This window comes from Myxocyprinus asiaticus, chromosome 20 (assembly GCF_019703515.2).
Source record: "Myxocyprinus asiaticus isolate MX2 ecotype Aquarium Trade chromosome 20, UBuf_Myxa_2, whole genome shotgun sequence".
NCBI lineage: Eukaryota > Metazoa > Chordata > Actinopteri > Cypriniformes > Catostomidae > Myxocyprinus > Myxocyprinus asiaticus.
Window position 1 is genome coordinate 46,616,506 of NC_059363.1, and position 23,765 is coordinate 46,640,270.

The following is a 23,765-nucleotide window of genomic DNA, read 5'->3' on the forward strand; positions in this document are numbered from 1 at the left end:
TGCTCCTCAGAAAGGAACTTTAAATTATGGTTATCGGTGGTAACGGTGAGTATGTTAGTCATGACTCTAAATTCTGGTTGGACGAGGCACGTTTGAGCCACGTGGTGCCTACAAACACTTCTTAACCGTGGTAAAATCACTGTAACACACAGCCTCTTGTGACTTATTGCTTTATTCAGCTGCCAAAATCATTTAGTGCCTTTTGAAACCAAAGAGTGTATCACAAGGTTCATGCTGCTGATGTCAAGCCAAAGCATTTCTACTTATATTTCAGTGCTGTATTATTATTATTTTGGATACCTACAGCACGTTTAAGCACCAGCCTGATCTCATGAACATTATGTGACCATGGCAACATTTCCGCTAAATGAAATTAGGTGCTTCATTACATGTTTGGCTGCAGTTTCCCAGTGAAACAAGGCAGGCAAAAGTGAGTGAAATGGTGTCTTAATCAGACATTTTCTGAAGCAACCACATCATTTCATGTCACTTCTATGATACTTTCATCTCACATGTCAACTCTTGTGCTTGGCTGGGCTCGAAACTCGATCTTCAGAGTCCAAAGTGAGTCCAACACTCTATCAGGTGAGCTACCGCGCAAGCTAATCACACTTAAATAAGTGCGTAAATGTAGATGAGTCTGTAATAAAGTGTTAAAATGTGTCGTTTTTCAAATGATGCTTTATAGGAAAAGTGTTTTGATATCATGACATAGTTGTGTGCGAGTAACAGCGCGAATAATACGTTTTATAAAGTCATAATCAGCTGTTGTACTCGTGATTTGTGTGAAAGTGAATAAAACACACAGTTGTTGTAGCGCCTCTAGTGTTCATTTCAGCAGGAAATGAAGAAACTTAGAATTTGGCATGTAAAAGTCAGTTTGCAAACATGTAGTTATAGTAACGTTCGTTCTATGAGACTAGGTTGGTAAGCGCTTCACATGAAACGATCCCTACATGATGAATATAATAGAAGTGCAATAAACAGTCGTTTTAGTCCACATTCTGCAGGATTGCTCAGAATGCCTTTTATCAGACTTTTGTCTTTAAAAATCATTGAAGACAATATTGTTTTACTATAGTATGTTTTTTAAATGAGTCTAAATGGCTCTTTTATAATAGGACTGTCAAGCAGATTCCCAAAAGTGCCTTTATATTTGTCTTTAACATCAGTATTAAGGATAGTTTTACAGTGTTTTTCTTTGTTGGTTGCACATCTGTCACCTTTTTAAGCTGTTCCCCCCATTTCCTATTCTTTGAAACTACATATCACATAATTACGAGACTCGTTTTTTATTCTTTATTCAGACACTGAATGATGCAGATTTGTAATAAAATATGTTTGGTTGGGGCAGTGTCACGTGTTGTATTTGTTGTTGATATTATATTATTTTATTTTAATATTCTTTATATACACACACACACACACACACACACACACACAAATGGCCAATATAATGGAGTTTGAAATTTATTAACCCTTTTTATTTTGATGTTCCATTAATTGTTTCATAATTGCTTAAATTTAGCTAAAAACAACACTAAACAGTCTATGAGTCACACCACGATCTTACAAAACTTTTCTTCAGATTACTGCGGCCCAAAATGACTTTGCAGTGGCTTTTCTTAAAATTGTGATGCTATTTGCAACATTTTATTGGATAATAACTGAATTTGCATAAACTCTAGACACTGTGTGCAAGAAATCATTTGATTATGTATTCTGTAGCCAACACAGTAAGAAAATTTAAAACACTGACCAGAATTAAGCAATTCTTTTTCTATTGAGCTTTGTATGTTTAACAGATCACGAACTGCATTAGTTACATAAACCCAGAGCCTCATACACACAGTCTGACGCTCGGTCGGTAAATAAGAACGAGACATAGAAAACGTGATTTTGGCATTTCTGTAAACTTGATCATCGTCTACATACCCTACAATAGTCTGTTCGTTTTGCACATGCGCAGCTAGCAGGGATTCGAGAGCGTCAAGCGTGTTTGGGCGTTGGAAAGTCCGAATCATTTTAACCAATCGGTTCGTTCGGACAGTTCATTTAAATTAACCGATTCACAACAGAATCATCACACAAATGTGTTCTCATGCGGAATTTCTGCTGAATGTAATTAAATAATTTGCAATTAAAGAAGTTTATAATGTTTTCACTGTTGGGTTATATATTGTAGATTGTGACAAATGTGTTGTTTATTGTTCCAGTATTATTGTTCACAAAAGTGTTTGATACCATTATTAATAATATCAGTTATTAACAATGTGAATTATTCCCAACATTTCAAAAATATCTGACAGTCAGTTTTGCTCCTAAATAAAATAACTCACAGGTTGCTGTGTAATGAAATACATGTAACGGGATTACGTATTTAAAATACAAAATATTAGCAACTGTATTCCACTACAGTACAGTTGGAAATCAGAACAAACAAAAACTCTTTCACAAATTAAATAGCATTACTTGATTTTTAAATATTAATACTTGACTTAAAAAAACAGTTGTTAAAACCTTAAAACATGGTTTAGATTTACTAATATTGCTTTTATGTATATTTATTTTAAATAAAATATGACGTTATTGAGAAACTTCCCCTTTATATATTATATACTGTATGTTTTTTTTTTCAGAGAATGTATTAAGTGTTTTTGTCTAAGTGTACTTTTGTCTTAGTGTACAGATTTTTTTCACTTCTTTATAGTCAAAACATGTGAAAACAATCAGTTCTGAAGAAGTGATCCAAAGTATATAGATTACGTTACCTTGAGTAATCTAACGGAATACGTCACAAATTACATTTAACAACATGTATTCTGTAATCTGTAGTGGAATACATTTTAATAGTAACCTCCCAACCCTGAAGTCGAGTCATTTTTAAACGCTTTGCGATTCGTTTCGGCTGAATCGTTCAAAGGACTCGGCTCACAAACGATTCGTTCTGGATTCGGACATCACATTCAGCGTCATATAACGGGTCTGTGAGTTTGATCTGAATGGGCGATGGCTCTGACCGAAAACCCACACAATGGAGCTGGATCTGGAAAACTAATGTACAGCGTTTTATTGTATTTAACTACATGCGCGTAAAAGACGCTCGACAGCGGCATGCTGACGTCAGAGGAGCGTCCATCTGTGCGTCTTTACTGTAATTGTGATGTCCTCGATTTAACGCGTCTCTTTGAGCGAATGCTACAGTTAAATCTTTAGTCGAAGATGAAGTGCTGTTTGTTTGTAATGTAGAACGGCGGCGTGTGTATAAAATAGATCAGAATTAGTTTGATGTGTTACTGGAATGACCAGCTGTGATATTACCAAAGAATCTCAGCGTCTTATACTATAGAAATGCCATAATGAGGTGATTCTGTGCTGCTAAAGCATTTGAATTTTCTCTTTTATATTTACTGTCCAATCTACAATGCTGGTTCATTTATATTGACAGAGTTCTGGCTGGGGGTCAGTGTGTGTTTGGACACCCAGCCACCCATAGAGACTGTGTGTTGATATTTTACAGTCGGAGACACTTTTAAGCAACTAACCGTACATTCAAGTTACATTATTATTAGAATGATTATTGTTTTAATCAGAATGTGTTCCCTGGGATTCGAACCCCTGATCTTGCCATGCTTTACCAGCTGAGCTGGAGGAACTCCTGTGGTTGTGTGTTTTTACGTGTCCATGTCCATGTCCTGCTGTGGGACGTCTCTCCATCATTGTTCCTCTCCGAGGAGAATCGTCCAGAGTTCAGGCATCAGGACTTGTCTGAATCAGCCGTGTGCCAGTTCATCATCTGTAGGGTTCAGGATGCTGCAGACTGCTGTGAGTTTGGAGGGAGTGGAGGAGAGAGATGAGGAACCAGAGGATGAAGGTGAAGATCTGAGGGATGGTGGGATTCCCTTCATCATTAATCGAGGTGGTCTGCCTGTGAATGAGGAGACGTGGGAGCAGATGTGGAGGCACGTTGCCCGGATCCATCCAGATGGAGAGGCAGTGGGGAAGAGGATACGAGGAATCTGTGAGCTGCCCAAAGTATGACTACTGAGTTCTGCCTTTAACCCCTTTATTTGAAGGAATAATTCACCCCCCAAAAAATTCTGCCTTCATTTACTCTCCGTTCCAAACCAGAATGACTTTCTTCCACTGAACACAAAAGGAGAAAGTTTGAAGACTTTTCACGCAGCTCTTTTCCATACAACAACAATTCATAGTGACTACAACTGTCAAGCTCCAAAAAGGACCAAAAACACCATAAAAGTAGTGCATGTGACTCATGCGCTGTATTCCGAGTCTTCTCAAGTCATACGATAGCTCTGTGTGAGGAGCAGACCCCAATTGAAGTCGTTATTCACTAAAAGTCTTTCCGTCAAAGGTCTCGGGTCTCATTTGTGGTCATGTTCAATACAGATTTGGCTTTTAAAACACGTTGCACCTGGTTTGACGCCAAGCGGCATTGGTTTTCGTGTGTGTTGCAACCATATGTGGCATGCCTGTTCATACATGTGTAATAGAAAATGAGATTTGGAAGATGCAAATTGACATCAAATTTAAGTTCCTTACACAAAGACTTCAGGAGACTTGGAATATAGCACACGAGTCATACAAAGTACTTTAAGGATACTTTTATTATTGTTTTTTTGGGGGGGGCGGGGGGGGTGTTGTTGGTCATCACGGATGTGGAGCATTTGATTTATTATTTTAAATAATTAAATAGGTTTATTAATAATTAACCATATTTGTTTTTATTTAAATTATTAATGTATTATTGTTTAATATTTTAATATTAATATCTTCATAAAATGACAGTCTAACTGCTCACTATCCCACTTATTACAAGACTACTTGCCAAATAAATCGGTTTAAATTATTTTTTTAGCTTATTTTATTAGTAAGACGAGAAGTAGGAAAGATGACACAATACCAGGATGACCAGCGAAATCTGTTTGATGCCGTGGTTGACCAATCAGGATCAGGTATTCCAGAGAGCTGTGTAATAAGAACTGTTGTTGTATGGAAAATATTATTTTTGTCTTTCACAGAAAATATCACAGGTTACATACAGGTTTGGAACAGAATGAGGGTTGGTACATAATAACAGTTTTTTTTTCTTTTTGATTGAATTATTCCATCAATACAAGTTAATCTCAATCAGCAGTATTTGTGTCATAATGTTGATTACTCCTTTTCTTTAAAAAAGCACAAATCTGTGTTCAGTGAGACACTTACAATGGAAGTCAATGGAGTCAATCTGTAAACATTCAAATACTCACTGTTTCAAAAGTATAGACACAAGACATAAACAATATGTGTGTAAACATGATTTTACTGTGATTAAATCACTTATTAACCGCATCTGTGGAAAGTTATAGACAATATACAACTTCATTACCATGACGATGTAATGTCAACAAACCCTAAAATGACTGTAAAAATGACAATTAAAACAACTTTACAGCTCAAATAATACACGAGTTTCAACAGAAGAATTAATGTAAGTCTTTTATAAAATTATAATCTTCATATTTCTGCCTTTAAACCTCCAAAAATGTACCCCATTGACTTCCATTGTAAGTGTCTCACTGAACACAGATTTTCAAAATACATTTTTGTGGTAATCAACATTATGTCACAAATGCTGTTGATTGAACTTAACTTGTATTGAACCAGGAATATTCCAAACATATTTATTGGTTGATCAACACTTTAGAGGAAATCTAAGTATAGAAATCGAAATATCTGCTGATTAATTGTTCTGGCTGATATATCAGTCTAACACTTCTTGAACTCCACAGATTCCAACACCAAGTGTGCCTACATTCCTGCCGAATGCCAGTATTCCCCAGCGCCTGGAAGCCATACAGAGATACATCAGGGACTTGCAGTATCCTTTTACACTGATCATGCTCAATATACTCAGTTTCAGTCAATGTTATTCAGTCTGCAGGAATTTGCACAGTTATTGCATCCTATATGGACTTTAAAGAGTTTAAATGAGACAACACTGCGGTCCATGATAAAGCCTGGTAAATGTATCAGCTGAAAGGAACAGTTCATCCAGAAATGATCCTTTTGTCATCGTTTACTCATTTAATTCCACTTTGCCACTCTGAATGATGATGTGTTAAAAGTCAGTAAAAAAAAGCAAGTAAAACGTGTCATCATACACAAACAAATACAACATTTGGTACATAAAATATTTAAAAGGTTTACAATTGATAGCATTACTAAGTTTGTTCTGGCTTATGACAATCATGTTCAAAGGACATGTAAACATGTAAGCGGTCACAGATGTGCCTCATTTTTAATAAGTAGCTCATTGAGGCCCATTATAAAATTGCAAATTTTAAAATATTGTTACAATAAATGAAACAGTAAAATTTTAAAGAAATATGCAATTAATATTTGGATATTATTACCCTTTTCCTCACAATTGCATGTTAGAAAAAATATTACATTATTTTATTTACTTTTTATTTTTATTTTATTTACCTGTAGTTTCCCACCGGTTACAGTTGAAAGCTTTTGCGTGAATAATTGAAATTTGTTTTGTAGACAAATACAAATTGTGTCTAGATATACATTTATATTTATTTCTTGATTATTATTATTTTTTGTAATGAATGAGTGATGGTGAAAATGGTGAAGCTCAGTAATCTAGACAAGCATGGTCAAATATAAGAGAGTTTTGATTTGTCTTAGTTGGTATTCATCATCATTATTTTGATGACTTTAATATTATTCTAAAATGTGAACATTAGTAATAAAGAATGAGTTGGTGCGTCTAAACTTCTGACTGGTATTGGAATGTTTCTCACTTTTTTTCTCAGTTGTTTTGCCGATTAGTGTGGCGATTGACGTTATGTATGACATTATTTGTGTTGTGTACTTAACAGTGTTTCTCAGATACAATCACACTGGAACGCAGTTTTTTGAGATTAAGAAAACCAGGCCACTTACAGCGTAAGACCAATCCACACGTTTTATTTCATGTTTTAAGAGTTTCATCTTTAACTCTCAGAATGATGCTGTATCCTGTGAACTGCATTTGAACACAAAGAAAAACAGGAAACAGATGAGTATGATGTCACTTGAATCATGACAAAGCAAATCACATTTTGAAAACATGGGCTGTTTACACAGGACACATTCAATAACAGCCAGACAGATCGCAAAGAAATGGAACAAAATATTCTTTAAAAAATATTTTTAATTGGATGCATCTCAGATGTCCATCTGACACATGTACATTGACCAACAATAAACCAAAATGCACAAATTGTATGCGAACTTAAGGTAGTTAGACTATATTTTGGTGGAAATAACATTTTTAACGTTTTTGAAATTAAATACTCGACTCCGGGTGTCTTGCTAAGGTTAATTTCATAAATACATACAATTAAATCATAATTTGGCAATGATTGGATATGATGGCTGATAAAAAGTGATATTTCTCTTGATTTTTCTTTGTCTCATATTTCATCTCAAGCATGCTCTTCACTCACACTTTTGTCCACTTGGTTAACAAGTACGCTAACTTCTGAACAACTTTATTAAGGGCAAAATTGTTTGGTGTGCTGGAAATGACACCATTTTTGACAAATTGATAGAAATCATTTTCACACAAATTTTGAAATGGTTGTAGATATTTAAACATATAATCATTTGAATTCTTATAGTGGATTTTCATAGTTTAATATTGAAAGTCTGGGTCTGGGACAAGGCGAAAACTGTGAAATCTATTCATAAAAGACATTTGAAAAGTACCAAATGAATGATAAATGAAGACATGGTGAAAAGTCAGGTTTAATAAGAAAGAAATAAAAATCAACCTCCAAAGTTGAAGAAACACCCATGAATGTTTTGCTGAAATGATCTGTCATCAGCACATACATGATCTCATATCCACTCATTTGATCATTTCCTTTGATTTGTTTTTCAGATTAATGGACATTGCCAAGGAAATGACGAGAGAATCTCTACCAATCAAATGTTTGGAAGCCGTAATCCTCGGAATGTATCCTTCACTTCAGAGATCCTGATTTTAAACTGTTAATCGTGAATGATGAATTTGACATGAATGTAAGTTCTTGTGTATGTTGCTAATAGTGTTTAAATCAAATCCAGAACCCAGTTCAGTTTCAAGAATGTTCTAATGATGTTTGTGGAACTGTGGGTGTCCTGGTGAAGTCCAGTATTAAGGGCTTAGACAGATTTGTGAAGCTTAATGACTGTTGTGTTCTGACCAGACATCGGTCACAATTAAAAGATGCCATTTATTCCAATAATTAGTCTTATGTTTAGTTTGATTCCTATAAATAAAGGAATTGTCATCACTGTGATTCTGTGCCTTTAGTAACAAAGATTGGAAGGACTGTGTAGTTCACAGACCTCTTAATAGAACAGAAAGAACTGTACCTAATTCTACAAATAATGGAAAATGTACATAATTATAAGGGCCACCCCACTGGCCAAGGACGGTCTCCAGCGGAATGGTGAAGGGTCCTGTGCGTTCGTCTTTTCGGTTGCGTGTGGTTTTGGCATCTAAACTATTTGGTTTAGTTTAGATCGAATCTGACTCCATTATTGATTTGATCTGACTCAAATTGTATTAGACCTTGAATTTAGGTTTAGATTCCAATTATTATTGTTCATTATTTGAGATTCGATCTTGATTTGGATAATTGATTATTCTAGTTAATTCTATACTTTTGAATTGAACGGATGAACGAATGGGTCTTGATGTCTCGGGGGTTGCACCTTTTCTGCATAAATGAGGTAAGTTAGATGAAAGACCAAGGGGAGGGGCCCGTCCCCAGCAGCAGACAGAAGTTCTACAAGTTCTCAAAACTGTGTTACCAGATATTCTACTGCTGTGAGAATGAGACCATTGTATCAGTCACATTGAGAACTTTTAAATGATACCAAACATGAATGTTAAAATCCCTTGTATTCACAAAGAACATTCTATTTTCATTCAGTCATTCTAAGTGATTTGAGTCTAAAGAGAATGGAGTGAAGGAGAGAGGAGAGGGAACAGATGTGGAAGGACAACAATGAAGCAATTAACACTCAGTGGATTGTGATGCTTGAGATAGAGAAGGTAACTTTGTGAGAGTTCTTATGCTGACTTTCTTGGATACGAGTGAGATTTTGGGCTCTATTTTCATGAGTGCGCAAAGCACAGCGTTACGCACAACGACAGTGTGCTACGTCTTATCCAATTTCCGTGAGAGAGCTCATTTTAAGTGCATTTTTGTGCCAGCGCATAGCACAAGTGGCTGTGGGTGTTTGTGTTTGCACTATCTGTGGGTGTATGTGCACAAACTATGGGTGTATTGAATGTTAATGAAGTGGCACAAAGCATAATTTGCTATTTTCCAGAGAAATAGTTCATTGTTTTAAGACGTTTCAGCAGCAGGTCTGTTTTCAGCACAAAGTTTAAACTCAGTTCCTGCATTTGCAGTTTGGAGATTCCACCAGCAGGTGGTAATAAAGTTCATGTCCAAACTCTGAAAATATGGTGGAACATCAAATTATGTCCCAGACAATCACTGTTGTTGATGTTTTATGAAACAAACATTTATGAGATTTGTGTTAAACTATCTATAGGTCATGGTTTATTTTCAATTATTATGTTTATATTTACAAGTGTATTTATGATCTACTTTATAATGGGATTTTTCCTCCTGTCGAAGAGTGATTTTTAAGTCACTGCAAAAGAGGCTGGTGGAAGAAGTTGGAGAGAGTAAAATGTCTTGATTTGGTATGATTTTTTTCACCACCTTGTTATTTTGATTACATTTTCATTTCGTTCAAAGTGTAATTTGAATTTAGAAATATTTTTGGTACATTTCTTTTGTATTTCAATAAATGAATGTAATTTTTCAAAATCACAATTGACCGGTAGAAGTGAAGTGCGTGCTGATACAATCACTGTTAATTCTAGCCATGATTTGTGTGTCAGTAGATGAAAAGTATTAAAAATTACATTCCCTATAATTTAACTGAGTGTACATCCAAATCCTGACGAGAATCACATTTTCTAAGCTTATAAAAGGAGCATGTCCATATTTTTTATTCTCCACTATACAGTCCATTTAAACTGCCGACTTCCAATGAATGTGCTGTCTTTGTTTATATCGCTGGAATGGACTATATAATAGGATGCAAATCCTGCCATAACTGAAGAAAAACCTCCAAATTAGATTGCACTTGACCCAGCCCATTAACGCTTTGCACAGGGACAGCCACAAAATAAAATCTTCTATGGTTTTCTCTTTACATCGTTATTACTCATCTGGCCTTCCGACTGATTTTTGGTAAAATTGCCTCGCAGTCTGAAATGCTCTCTCATGCAACAGCATTCAGCCATCATCATTTATTCACTATTCTTGAAGTGTTAAACGGACGTGTCTCATCTGTTCAGGGTCTGTTGTGCATATAAAAAAAGTGATAATGTGAAACTGAACCGGAAAATATCCTGATTAAATTTGGTTCTATATACAGCTGTGAATCAGCCCTCTCAATCACGAACAACATCAACTCTGTTCTTCTTTTGCCAATGATTACCTACACAAATATCTAGCTACTGCACTGGCTATTGTGTGCAAATTCACAATATTTGCAGGACCAATTTTTTCCTCACAGAATGGGATTGTATAAAAGAGAAAAGGGGGAATATACATTTTTTCTTTTCTTTTTTTTTTTTTTTTTTCAAAAAAGAAAATTGCATTTTAATGTATTCTTAAAATGACAGTCCTAAATGCCCATTGTTTTCATATGTGGGTAGATATTGTGAGAGGGCTTTAGCAAATATGAATACAGTGCTATGAAAAAGCATTTGCCCCCATCCTGATTTCTTCTGTTTTTGTGTATATCTCATACTAAACTGTTTCAAAAATTCAGACAAAATCTAACAAAAAACAAAGGCAATCTGAGTAAACACAAAATACAGTTTTTAAATGATAATGTTATTTATTGAACCAAAAAATGTCCAATACCAACTGTACCTGTGTGAAAAACAATTTGCCCCCTTAGTTACTAAATCCCCAAATCTATGAAACAAATCAAATCAAAATCACTTCTATTGTCACACAACCATATACACAAAATTGCAATAGTGTGTGAAATTCTTGGGTGCAGTTCCGAGCAACATAGCAGTCGTGACAGTGATGAGACATATACCAATCTACAATAAACATCAGATTTACACAACACAATTTAAAGTCTAATATAAACATAATTACACACAACACAATATACAAATAATAACATACAATGTACAGTATACAATACACAGAATAAAGGGTACACATTATACAATAAAAAAATAGTACATATAAACTGTACAGTAGGTTGTATTGTACTGTATTGACATTCAGGCTGTCGGTTGATAGTCAGTTGCCAGTGTGTTGTTAAGAGAATATAATTTATGACAGTCCGGTGTGAGATAATAAGATTAATAAAGTGCAGTGCTGATGTATATTGATCGTGAGAGATCAAGAGTTCAAAAGTCTGATTGCTTGGGGGAAGAAGCTGTCATGGAGTCGGCTGGTGCGGGTTCTGATGCTGCGATACCGCCTGCCTGATGGTAGCAGTGAGAACAGCCCATGGCTCGGGTGGCTGGAGTCTCTGATGATCCTCCGAGCTTTTTTCACACACCGCCTGGTATATATGTCCTGGAGGGAGGGAAGCTCACCTCCGATGATGTGTCTGGCAGTTTGCACCACCCATTGCAGGGCTTTGCATTTGTGGGCGGTGCTATTGCCATACCAGGCGGAGATGCAGCCAGTCAGGATGCTCTCTACAGTGCTGGTGTAGAACCGTGTGAGGATGTGGCGGTTCATTCCAAACTTCCTTAGCCGTCTCAGGAAGAAGAGGCGCTGATGAGCCTTCTTCACAACAGCCTCAGTGTGGATGGACCATGTGAGTTCCTCAGTGATGTGGACACCCAGGAACTTGAAGCTGCTGACTCTCTCCACTGGTGCTCCATTGATGGTGATGTGGCTGTGTTCTCTATCTCTTCTCCTGAAGTCCACCACAAGCTCCTTTGTCTTACTGACATTGAGGGAGAGGTTGTGTTCCTGACACCAGTGTGTCCTCTCTGTAGGCTGTTTCATCATTGTCAGTGATCAGACCTACCACCATCGTATCATCAGCAAACTTAATGATGGCACTGGAGCTATGTGTTGCCACACAGTCATGTGTGTACAGGGAATACAGGAGTGGGCTAAGAACACAGGCCTGCAGGACTCCAGTATTGAGGGTCAGTGATGAGGAGATGTTATTGCCCATTCTAACCACCTGGCGTCTGCTTGACAGGAAGTCCAGGATCCAGCTGCACAGCGAGCTGTTTAAGCCCAGAGCCCAGAGTTTCTCATCAAGCTTGGAGGGCATTGTGGTGTTGAATGCTGAGCTGTAGTCTACAAACAGCATTCTCACATAAGTGTTCTTTTTTTCCAGGTGGGAGAGAGCAGTGTGTATTGTAGATGCAATGGCATCATCAGTGGAGAGGTTGTTGCGGTAAGCAAACTGCAGTGAGTCCAGTGATGGAGGCAGCACAGAGCAGATGTAATCTCTGATTAGTCTCTCAAAGCATTTGCTAATGATGGGGGTCAGATCAACAGGACGCCAGTCATTTAAGCAAGTGATTTTGGATTGCTTTGGTACAGGCACAATGGTGGACGTTTTAAAGCATGTGGGGACTACAGATAAGGAGAGGGAAAGGTTGAAAATGTCCGTAAAAACACCAGCCAGTTGGTTCGCGCACGCTCTGATGACGCGGCCCGAAATGCCGTCTGGACCCGCGGCTTTACGGATAGTCACCCGTCGGAAGGATTGGGTTACATCTGCTACAGAGACGGAGAGTGAACTAACCTCTGTAGCTTCGGCCACGAGAGCTCTCTCTGCGAGGGCTGTGTTATTTCCTTCGAACCGTGCATAAAAAGTATTTAGCTTATCTGGGAGAGAGGCAGCGGTGTTCACGGCGGAGTTTTTATTCCCTTTAAAGTCCATGATGATATTAATTCCCTGCCACATGCTTCTAGAGTTGGTGGTGTTAAACTGTCCTTCAATCTTGTTCCTGAACTGGCGTTTTGGTGCTCTGATAGGGCATAACTGGATTGTTTAACTGGCATTAAGTGCCGCGCGAACATTGCTATTAATCCAAGGTTTCTGGTTCGGGTAGATCCGTATTGTTTTGGATGGAACAACATCCTCTATGCACTTTCTGATGAAACAGGTTACGCTATCAGCGTAAACCTTGATGTCGTCATCAGAGGCGGACCAGGACATCTCCCAGTCTGCGTGATCAAAACAGTCTTGTAGCATAGAGTCTGATTGGTCCGACCAACACTGGATCATTCTGAGGGTGGGTGCTTCCCGTTTCAGTTTCTGCCTGTATGCGGGCAGAAGCAGAATGGAAGAGTGGTCCGATTTGCCAAATGGTGGGCAGGGGAGGGATCTGTAGCCATCCCAGAAAGGAGAGTAGCAGTGGTCCAAAACCTGGTTGGTGGTGGTATTTTGGTGCAGTTGATTTAAAATTGGCTTTGTTAAAGTCCCCGGTTACAAGGAACGCGGCCTCAGGGTGCGCGGTTTCCTGCTCGCTTATAATCCCGTACAGTTCCTTGAGTGCCCAGTCTGTGTTGGCTTGTGGGGGGATGTACACAGCTGTGATAATGACTGCTGTGAATTCCCTCGGTAGCCAGAATGGTTGACACAGAAGCATGAGAAATTCCAGATCAGGAGAGCAGAAAGACTTGATAGAATGTACGTTCCTCTGATCACACCAGGATTTGTTGATCATAAAACATACACCACCACCTCTGCTTTTACCTGAGAGGTTTTCGCTCTGTCCGCTCGGTGCACGGAGAACCCCGCAGGTCTGAGTTTGGAATCTCCACAGACATCCAAGTTTCTGTAAGGCAGATAATGCAGCAGACCCTCGTCTCTCATTGGAAAGAGATCCGCGCTCTCAGCTCGCAGAGCTTGTTGTCCAGAGACTGAACATTTGCCAGTAGAATACTGGGTAGCGGGGGTGTATTTGTGCGACGTCTTACTCTGATGAGAACGCCGGCTCTGTTTCCCCTTTTCCTCCTGCGTTTCCGCGTCCGGGCAGCCCAGACAAAGGGATCTGCTGGCGTGTTTGTAAACAGCGGGTCGGCATTGAGGAATTTGAAGTCCGGTTTATGGTGTGTAATTGCAGAACCAATGTCCAAAAGTGTTTGTCTGTCGTAGACAATAAGGCAGACAACATCCAAGACAAGAAACATAAGAATTGTAAACAAAACAAACAAAAAAACTACAATGTTGTTTCGGAGCTCGCAACGCAGCAGCTATACTCGGAGTCCAATCTGCATTCATAATGGGGTTCATCTGGACTAGACACACCCAGACCTGATTACTGCCAGCCCTGTTCAATCAAATCAAATCAACACTTAAATAGAACTTTTCAGCAGCATGAAGTTGGCTAAATGGTCTCACCCAATAGCACACTATGCTAAGGTCAAAAGAAATTCCAGACATTATGAGAAAAGTGATTGAAATACATCAGTCTGGGAAGGGTTACAAAGCTATTTAAAAGGCTCTGGGACTCCAAAGAACCACAGTGAGAGCCATTATCTCCAAATGGAGAAAACATGGCACAGTAGTGAACCTTCCCAAAAGTGGCCTATCTTCCAAAATTCCTCCAAGAGCACAGCGACGACTCATCCAGGAAGTCACAAAAAAGCCAGGGACAACATCCAAGGAACTGCAGGCCTCTCTCGCATCAATAAATGTCACTGTTCATGACTCCACTATAAGAAAGACACTGGCTAATAATGGCATCCAAGGAAGAGCGGTGAGGCGAAAACCACTGCTAACACAGAAGAACATTAAGGCCTGTCTGAATTTTGCCAAAACACCTTGATGATCCTCAAACCTTTTGGGAGAATGTTCTGTGGACTTCCGAGTTGAAAGTGGAACTGTTTGGACAGGGGTCCCGTTACATCTGGCGTAAATCAAACACAGAATTCCACAAAAAGAGCATCGTACCTACGGTGAAGCATGGTGATTGTAGTGTGATGGTGTGGGGATGCTTTGCTGCTTCAGGGTGACTTGCAATAATTGAGGGAAACATAAATTCTGCTCTCTAACAGAAAATCCTAAAGGAGAACGTCTGGTAATCAGTCCGTAAATTGAAGCTCAAGCGCAACTATGCAGCAAGACAATGATCCAAAGCATAGGAGTAAAATTAAAGTTTTGGAGTGGCCTAGTCAAAGTCCTGACTTGAACCCAATTGAGATGCTGTGGCAGAACCTTAATGGTCAGTTCATGCTCAAACCCTCCAATGTGGCTGAACTAAAGCAATTCTGCAGAGAAGAGTGGGATAAAAGTCCCCCACAGCGTTGTGAAAGACTGATCTCCAGTTATCAGAAGTGTTTGGTTGCAGCTGTTGCTGCTAAAGGTGACACAACCAGCTATTAAGTTTAAGGGGGCAGTTAGTTTTTCACATGGGTGATATAGGTGTTGGATAACTATTTTGCTTCAATAAAAAAATAAATATATCTGAAAACTGTATTTTGTGTTTACACAGGTGCCTTTGTTTTATGTTATATCTCATTTGAAGTTCTAAAACAATTTAGTAAATAAATACTACACAAAAAAAAAATACACAAAAATAGAAGAAATCAGGAAGGGGGCAAATACTTTTTCACAGAACTGTATTTCTCTTCAGTTACCATAATTTGTAAACAATGGCCTTAAAATGTTAAAATGATCATTAAGTTTTGTTTTGTTTTTTAAAGTGAAGTTGATCAAAACTGATATTTTGTAAATGATTAAAAGAGAGAAATGTTTCACCACCTGTTTGTGACCAGCCAGAGAAGCAAAGCGTTTTTTAAAGCTGTTTATGCTTTTTTCTGTTTGTTTGTGTAAATAGTTGTTTCTTTCTACTTGAATACTTTAAATAATTTGTATGGCTGTTTTTGGTACTTTTTTGCACAATAAACTGCATGTGGAAATGTAGCAATTATAGGCTAATAATAACAACAACAACAATTCAATACTTGCAAAGATGGTTTTTATGGGGGGCCTAAAATTAGACGGATTTGTGACATCTGCTAAAAAGGAAAGTTGTTTCAGAGGCGGAGCAAGTTATTACATTTTGATAAAAGATTATCAAACTCTTTCTTTCTTTGGAACATAGAACGTGCACTACGAAAGTAAATAGGATCAATTTTGTTGACTTTAAAGGTGAAAAATATAATTTCTGTTTTCAAACTGTTTACCAGAACACTCCTCCCATCTTCCATTGGTTGGAAAAATAGATGCCAGTGAGTTGAATATATGACTTTTGACCCTTAACCCCAGTAACCGGTCAGTTACCTCACTAACAGCATGCCGGCGGTTGAGCGGTTTCCTCTCAGCTTTAAGACGCAGTTCTCAGGGAGTCATTTCCATCACATCGTGCTGGGCGTGCACAGCGGCGGGCGCTTCGGCGCTCTCGGAATCAGCCGCCGCGAAGAACTGATGTACAAACCGCTGGAGTATAAAACCCTTACTGACCTCGTGCAGGAGTTCCGCGTGGCCTATCAGGGCTACTGGCACATGCTGAGCAAGGTGAAGATCGGTCATTATGTGTCACATGACCCTCACAGCGTGGAGCAGATCGAGTGGAAGCATTCTGTGCTGGACGTGGACAAACTGTCCAGAGAAGAGCTGAAGAAAGAGCTGGAGAGACACACTCGCGATATGAGACTAAAGGTAATGCACGAGACGCTTACAATTCCATATTACTACTGACAATACCAAAACATGCATCGTTCTGACATGTGTTGGATGTAATCTGATTACAAAGTAATTAGTAACTGAAATCAAATAACTTTAGTCAAAAGTAGTGTAAAACATTACATTTAAATCCTTGTAATCAGATTACAGCTGCTGACTTTTAATATATATATATATATTTATACACTCACCGGCCACGTTATTATGTACACCTGTACATCTACTTATTCATGCGATTATCTAATAAACCAGTCGTGCGCCAGCAGTGTAATGTATATAATCAAGTAGATACGGGTCAGGAGCTTCAGTTAATGTTCACATCAACCATCAGAATGGGGAAAAAATGTGATCTCAGTGATTTGGACCGTGACATGATTGTTGGTGCCAGATGGGCTGGTTTGAGTATTTCTGTAACTGCTGATCTCCTGGGATTTTCACACACAACAGTCTCTAGAATTTACTCAGAATGGTGCCAAAAACATCCAGTGAGCGGAAGTTCTGCAGATGGAAATGTCTTGTTGATGAGAGAGGTCAACAGAGAATTGACAAAGTCTACGGTAACTCAGATAACTGCTCAGTACAATTGTGGTGAGAAGAATATCATCTCTGAATGCTATTCTGAGATGCGGGTTGGCGCTGTTTTGGCGGCATGTGGGGGACCTACACAATATTAGGCAGGTGGTTTTAATGTTGTGGCTGATAGGTGTATGTATAATGTATATATACTGTATAGTGCTGTCAGTCGGTTCAAATATTTTATTGCAGTTAGATTTTCAGCAAGTGCTGAAATTCAACTCTATATATACACTTCTTTTCCTTTCAAAATGCATTTATTTCCTTTTTAAGAAGGAAAACAAAACATGTAAAAATAATATTTTATTAACATTTAACAAACAAAGCTATCCACATTATAAAGATAGAAATGCACTAAAATAGCACTGATTTAAGTAACATTAAACATGTCAAAATAGGAGGTTGACAAATTGAAAGACTTAGCCGTTATAGATTGAGTATTTGTTGCATTGCACATTAAATGCTCTTATTACAGTGCTCTCTGGAATACTGCATTCTGATTGGTCAATGGCGCCATCTAGCGATATGATATTTCTGAATAACAACCGCACATCTTTACTACTACTCTGATCACTGTGCGATCTCAACAAGTAAGCTAATACAATTATTTCAACTCAAATCAATGTTTCATGTCCATTTATTTATTAATTTGGCAAGTAGTCTTGTAATAAGCTAGATAATGAGGAGTCAGACGGTCATTATCTACAAAATAAACACAAACAGAACTCAAACCCAAGGTGGATTTCAGCTTTTCATAGATTGATTACTTCTCACATTATTTAAACACAAATCAATATTTTGTGTTCTTGTATTTATTTATTTGGTTAGTAGCAGTGTAATAAGTGGGATAATGTACAGTCAGCCGGTTGTTATCACAAAATAAACCCCTTCAGGCTGATACACGATCACTGTAAACACCCTGTCGGGTTTATTTTACGATAACATACTGGCTGACTGTACATTATCCCTGTATATTATCCCTTATCTAAACCCTCATCCTCAACAATATTAGTTAGCTGGCAGGCTCACATGATTTGCGAGGGCGTCAATGCACTGTTTAACCCCAGCATCAAGCGCTGCTTTAAGCTGCACACAAAAAGCACTGCGGAGAATGGCCGAGTTCGGAATGGCATACTACCCATACTACTACACTTTTACTACTTCTATCATATCTATGTATGGCAGAAATAGTAAGAGTAGTATTGGTAGTATGCCATGCCGAACACTGCCAATGTCTTGTTCTGCTTTTTAGCACTGGCACTGCCCACATGACGATTCTTCATCTGAATTATCTGGTAATCATTAGCTGATGCTTCGAATGGTCAGCGCTATCTGGGTCAAAATTGAAATTGTTTGAACTTTGAATAGCACATTGACAGACCATACATGGTCCCTCATCAATGCCATGTATTGTGTGGTTGGCTTTTTTATTTATCCCCTTTTTCTCCCAATTTGGAATGCTCAATTCCCACTACTTAGTAGGTCCTCGTGGTGGTGCGGTTACTCACCTCAATCTGGGTGGTGGAGGACAAGTCTCTGTTGCCTCCGCTTCTGAGACAGTCAATCAGTGTATCTTATCACGTGACTCACTGTGCATGACACCGCGGAGACTCACAGCATGTGGAGGCTCATGCTACTCTCCACAATCCACGCACAACTTACCACACGCCCCATTGAGAGCGAGAACCACTAATCACAACCACAAGGAGGTTACCCCATGTGACTCTACCCTCCCTAGCAACCGGGCCAATTTGGTTGCTTAGGAGACCTGGCTGGAGTCACTCAGCACACCCTGGATTCGAACTCGTGACTCCAGGGGTGATAGTCAGCGTCAATACTCGCTGAGCTACCCAGGCCACCATACGGTTGGCTTTTAACTAATAGTTTAGACTTGACATGCTTCTGTGGTAATTAAATTACAAAGGATGCAAAGTAATTTGTTTTGTAAAAGTTCTTTTATCCATCACTTGATCATTCACATGGAATCGCTGTTGTGTGTGTGTGCATCAGGGTAATGACCCCAGACACATCACAAAGCTTCTGCCCTGTTCTAACCAATGAACTCACACACAGCTGAATAAAATGTCAGAGTCTAACGTCAAAATTGTTAAATGTGTTAAATTAATTTTGACAGCTGTAATATATAGATATATTGTTTTATTGATTGACAGTGGACTAAATGAGCTGTTTGTGTTTCAGATTGGTAAAACTGCTCCTCCATCACCCACTAAAGACAGGAGGAAGGATGTCGGTTCTCCTCTGAGGAACCCCGGGAGCCCTATGCGCAAGAACAAAGACAGACGGTAAACTCAGACATTGGTGTTGTCCTCAAATAAATGCAACAGATTCATTCATACAGTAACTCTAATATTGAAGCACAAGCATTGTCGAAAAAACAGAATTCAAGCCACAGACTGCAGATATCCATTCTGTAATGCAGAATTTAAAACAATGTGCATTATGAAATGAACATCTGTTGTCTGTGTGTTGAATTAGCTGAATTTTAACTTCAAAGGCCCAATTTACTAAGATCTCAAATAACGGGTGTTAATTTGCTTGTGCAATCTATGAAATAGTGTGTGTGCGTCGTGAGCGTTCTGCGGGTGATTTACTAAGAAAAATTGCACAAATAACTACACATGCAAATATATTGGACACACCCACCAAAAGGAGGCTTTTGCATGTGGTAAAGTTAGATGCGTACGAGAGAGACACGGGAAGCTTGCACTCTCTGCTCGTTTCACGGGATCAAGACTAAACCTGTTCAGCATTCAGGTGAGTATCGGCCTGCTTCGAATACTGGAAAGAACCACCACTTAAAATATTTTGCAATATTTCGGCAGTTAAAAACTATGTTTAAAACAATCAATTACGACATCATTTGGGCAAAAATTGATAGTAGGCTAATGATGTTATCAGATATCGAGTTTTAAAATAATCAAATTAAAGTTTTTTTTCATGAGTATTAATTTAATTTCACATTAATGTGTGTCAAAGGGTGTTCAACATATTATCTGTTCTCCAAGTCTCCTTTTTGTCGCAATGACAGCATGATGCACAGTGCAAATCATTTTTTAATTCGTATTGATTTGCTCGAAATGTCAGATTCTGAAATGACTTTCAGACTTGATAAATCACTTAGCGGGTGCAATTTGATTAATATGTATCTACACCACCCTTTATAATGTATTCATATTCATTTCGGGGGAAACACGCAAAAATTGCCAAGACATGCTATTTTATGCATCTGAAATATGCAGTCTATATTAGTAGATCAGCTCGGACCTTTTTTTTTTTTTTTTTGTGCAAATGTTTTTATTCACACAAAACTTTAGTAAATCGGAACCAAAGTCAAAAGATCTGGAAACTATTAAATGTCTCATTTCTTTTAGCTTGGAATAATATTTTCATAATCATTCAGTGTGTGTATTTTCACAGGGCGTCAGTAGAGAAGAAACTGGTGCAGACCGGACCTGCTGCTGATGTGAATGGATACCAGATCAGAGTGTGATGTGGGTGATCAGATTTCTGGATGACTTTCAAATCAAAGATTAACTGGTCAGCCAAACTCTGAAAGATGGACAAAATACAGAAGACACAACAAGAAACAGACTGAAACTCAGGAGTATTGTGTTCACCTCTAATGAAAAGAATCACACTTCACAGGGAATGTGGTCACAATGGGTTTTTATTTAAGAATGTTCAATAACCGCACTATTTATATTCATTTTAATATTCACTTTTCACATTTAATATGTAAATACCCCATTATTATCCTTAACTCTACTAGAAACTAACTAGGCTTTTGTAGAGGCTAGTTTGCAATCCATTTATTGGGTGCCTTTTTATAAACTTTGTTTTCACACACACACACACACACACACACACACACACATGCATGTTTACTTATATTAATGGGGACATACCATATTGTTTTATATAAAACTAATTATAATAACTAGACTAATCCAAACTCTACACCTAAAAGAAAACTTTGCATTATTAGAATAATAATAAGAGACAATCATCAGGTGGAAATTCCTAAATCTTGGAAATGTTTGGTTGTAATGTGAGCAGCAGGGTATAAAGCACTGAAATAGGGTTATGTTTTCAAGAAACTGTTAAAATGGGCACCTTTAAAAATATTAATGTATGTGATTGGTGTTGCAATTAAATATATACAGGGTTTAGTCATTATACATAGTGAATGCAGCCCTTAACCCAACAACACACATTTGATTCGTTGACATTATTTTAAAAATATTTTGCATGTTGCCCTACACATTATTATACATATTTAATATTTAAAGTCAACATGAAATCAAAAGGGACCCAATTAAAAAAACAAACAAACAAAAAAAAAAAATGTTCCTTTTCATCACGTCACCAAGCCCTCTAATTCTTCAGCCACCTGTCATCTAGAGACACTTAACACCATCTAATCAATTCATCATTTGTGAAATCAAGTCCCACCCTACATTTCTTCTCTTTGAAAATCCTGTTTCACTGAAATATGTCACATTACAGAAGCAAAATGGGTTGCAAAAGCTGTTTCATGTTGACTTTAAGAGTTTCCTGATCTAGATGTGGAATTTGGCTAATAGATTTTTAGGAATAGCAATTTGTTTTTCTAGTTACATCTTAAATATTAGATTATATTTTTATAAAGACACTAAACACTGAAATGTAGACTGTAGGTACATTTACATAATGGTTTGCATAAAGCCATACATACTTGGTGTGGGACACAATGAAGTACACATCTGTGTACACTCTCTACACGAGTATGAATCACTACAAGTGCAAATATCCGGAGAATCACAAAAGTGAATGGTGCTGTTCAATGCTCTTGTTTGTTTGTCACCTCTGTCTTTTGGCCATGTTGTTGATCAGTGACGTGAAGCAGAAATCACTCTATTCTGTTTTTTTTTTTTTTTTTTTTATTTCTGAGAGCAAATGTAGAGTTGATCTGTGATGTCACAGCAATGTAATGTCATTGTTACTATTACTAGCCACTTTTTGACACTTGAAATAAAATGTATGATTATTGCCTTGTATAATTTTATTATTATTTATATATATTTTTTTATTTTCAAATAAGAAACATCTTGTTCCTTTCAGGATTCACTTTTAATGACATTGAACTGCATGCTGATTGAATCTAGAGAATCCAGTGAAAAAAACGGGATCTTATGCTCAACACATCAGGTTATTTTGCTTCATTCAAAATAGAAATTCAAAACCAAAACACAAATGATATATACATAAAGTATAAGGTGTATTATAAATGCATACAATTGCATTTTGATAAACTTTTGTCAACCAAAAGCAATGTAGCTTATTTCCCTGCATTAAATGACATACTGCAGAATATTTTGGCTCAAGTCAACGTCACAGTTCACTCAGAGTCAAACACCTGTTTTGTTATTGAAAACCAAAAAACGTCATGGTTACTGGTGTAACCTCCGTTCCCTGATGGCGGGAACGAGACGTTGGTGTCGATGTAGTGACACTAGGGGTCACTCTTGGGAGCCCGAGACACCTCTGGTCTTTGATAAAAGGCCAATGAAAATTGGCGAGTGATATTTGCATGCCACTCCCCCGAACATACGGGTATAAAAGGAGCTGGTATGCAACCACTCATTCAGGTTTTATGCTGAGGAGCCGATATAAGGTCCGGCCATTTCAGCAGGTAGTTCAGCGTTGTGGCAGGAGGGACCAACGTCTCGTTCCGTCCATCAGGGAACGGAGGTTACACCAGTAACCATGACATTCCCTATCTGTCACTCACTCGACGTTGGTGTCGATGTAGTGACACTAGGGGTCCCTATACAAAATGCCACAAGGCTGAACTGTGTTACGTGAACTGGCGGTGTGTGGTGGGCAGACTTGCTGTGTGCCTCATAGCCAGCACACCAGGTCGACACGTAACCTCCCCAAACACAGTTATGAGTGTCGAACGGCCCTCTTTGGGGACAAGTCGACTACCCAAAGATAGAGACGGGCTTAACCCAGTCGTGGCCTCTTTTCCCCTTCTCTTTTTCCACTCCCTAAAAAAAGAAGGGGGATTATCCGACTGGGCCGCCAGGTCTAGTCGGGGGGTGTCCCTCCCAAGGGGAGGACACCGCGGAAACCACACCTCACCCCTGAGAGGGGGGGATATTTAAGTGGAAAAATACGTCACATGGTCTTTCCAACCATGTGGAGAGCCTTCAAGGTAGATCCTGCCCAATGGGGGAGGAGGTACTACAACATGGAGACTGAGGCAGAGGGGCTCTGCCCAAGGAAGACGCAGTTTGCCAGCAGGGAAACGAGTTAGCGGAAGATATAGATCGCATGGGGTTAGCCTTACAGGGAACCGCCACATGCGGAGCACCTACCCCAGAACCGGGCTCTTAGCTAGCGCGTGTACTGGGCCGGCA

General features: G+C 38.4%; 1 protein-coding gene across 1 annotated transcript; it reads left to right on the top strand.

Moving 5' to 3' along the window:
• Positions 1–3,684: 3,684 nt before the first annotated feature.
• Positions 3,685–22,688, top strand: LOC127410974 (tubulinyl-Tyr carboxypeptidase 1-like). The gene is made up of 7 exons (XM_051646275.1): positions 3,685–4,035; positions 5,796–5,884; positions 6,907–6,963; positions 7,943–8,017; positions 16,365–16,746; positions 19,543–19,646; positions 20,782–22,688. Exons 1-7 carry the CDS (start codon positions 3,685–3,687, stop codon positions 20,852–20,854), a joined length of 1,131 nt encoding a protein of 376 aa, XP_051502235.1. The 3' UTR covers positions 20,855–22,688.
• The last annotated feature ends 1,077 nt before the right edge of the window (positions 22,689–23,765 follow it).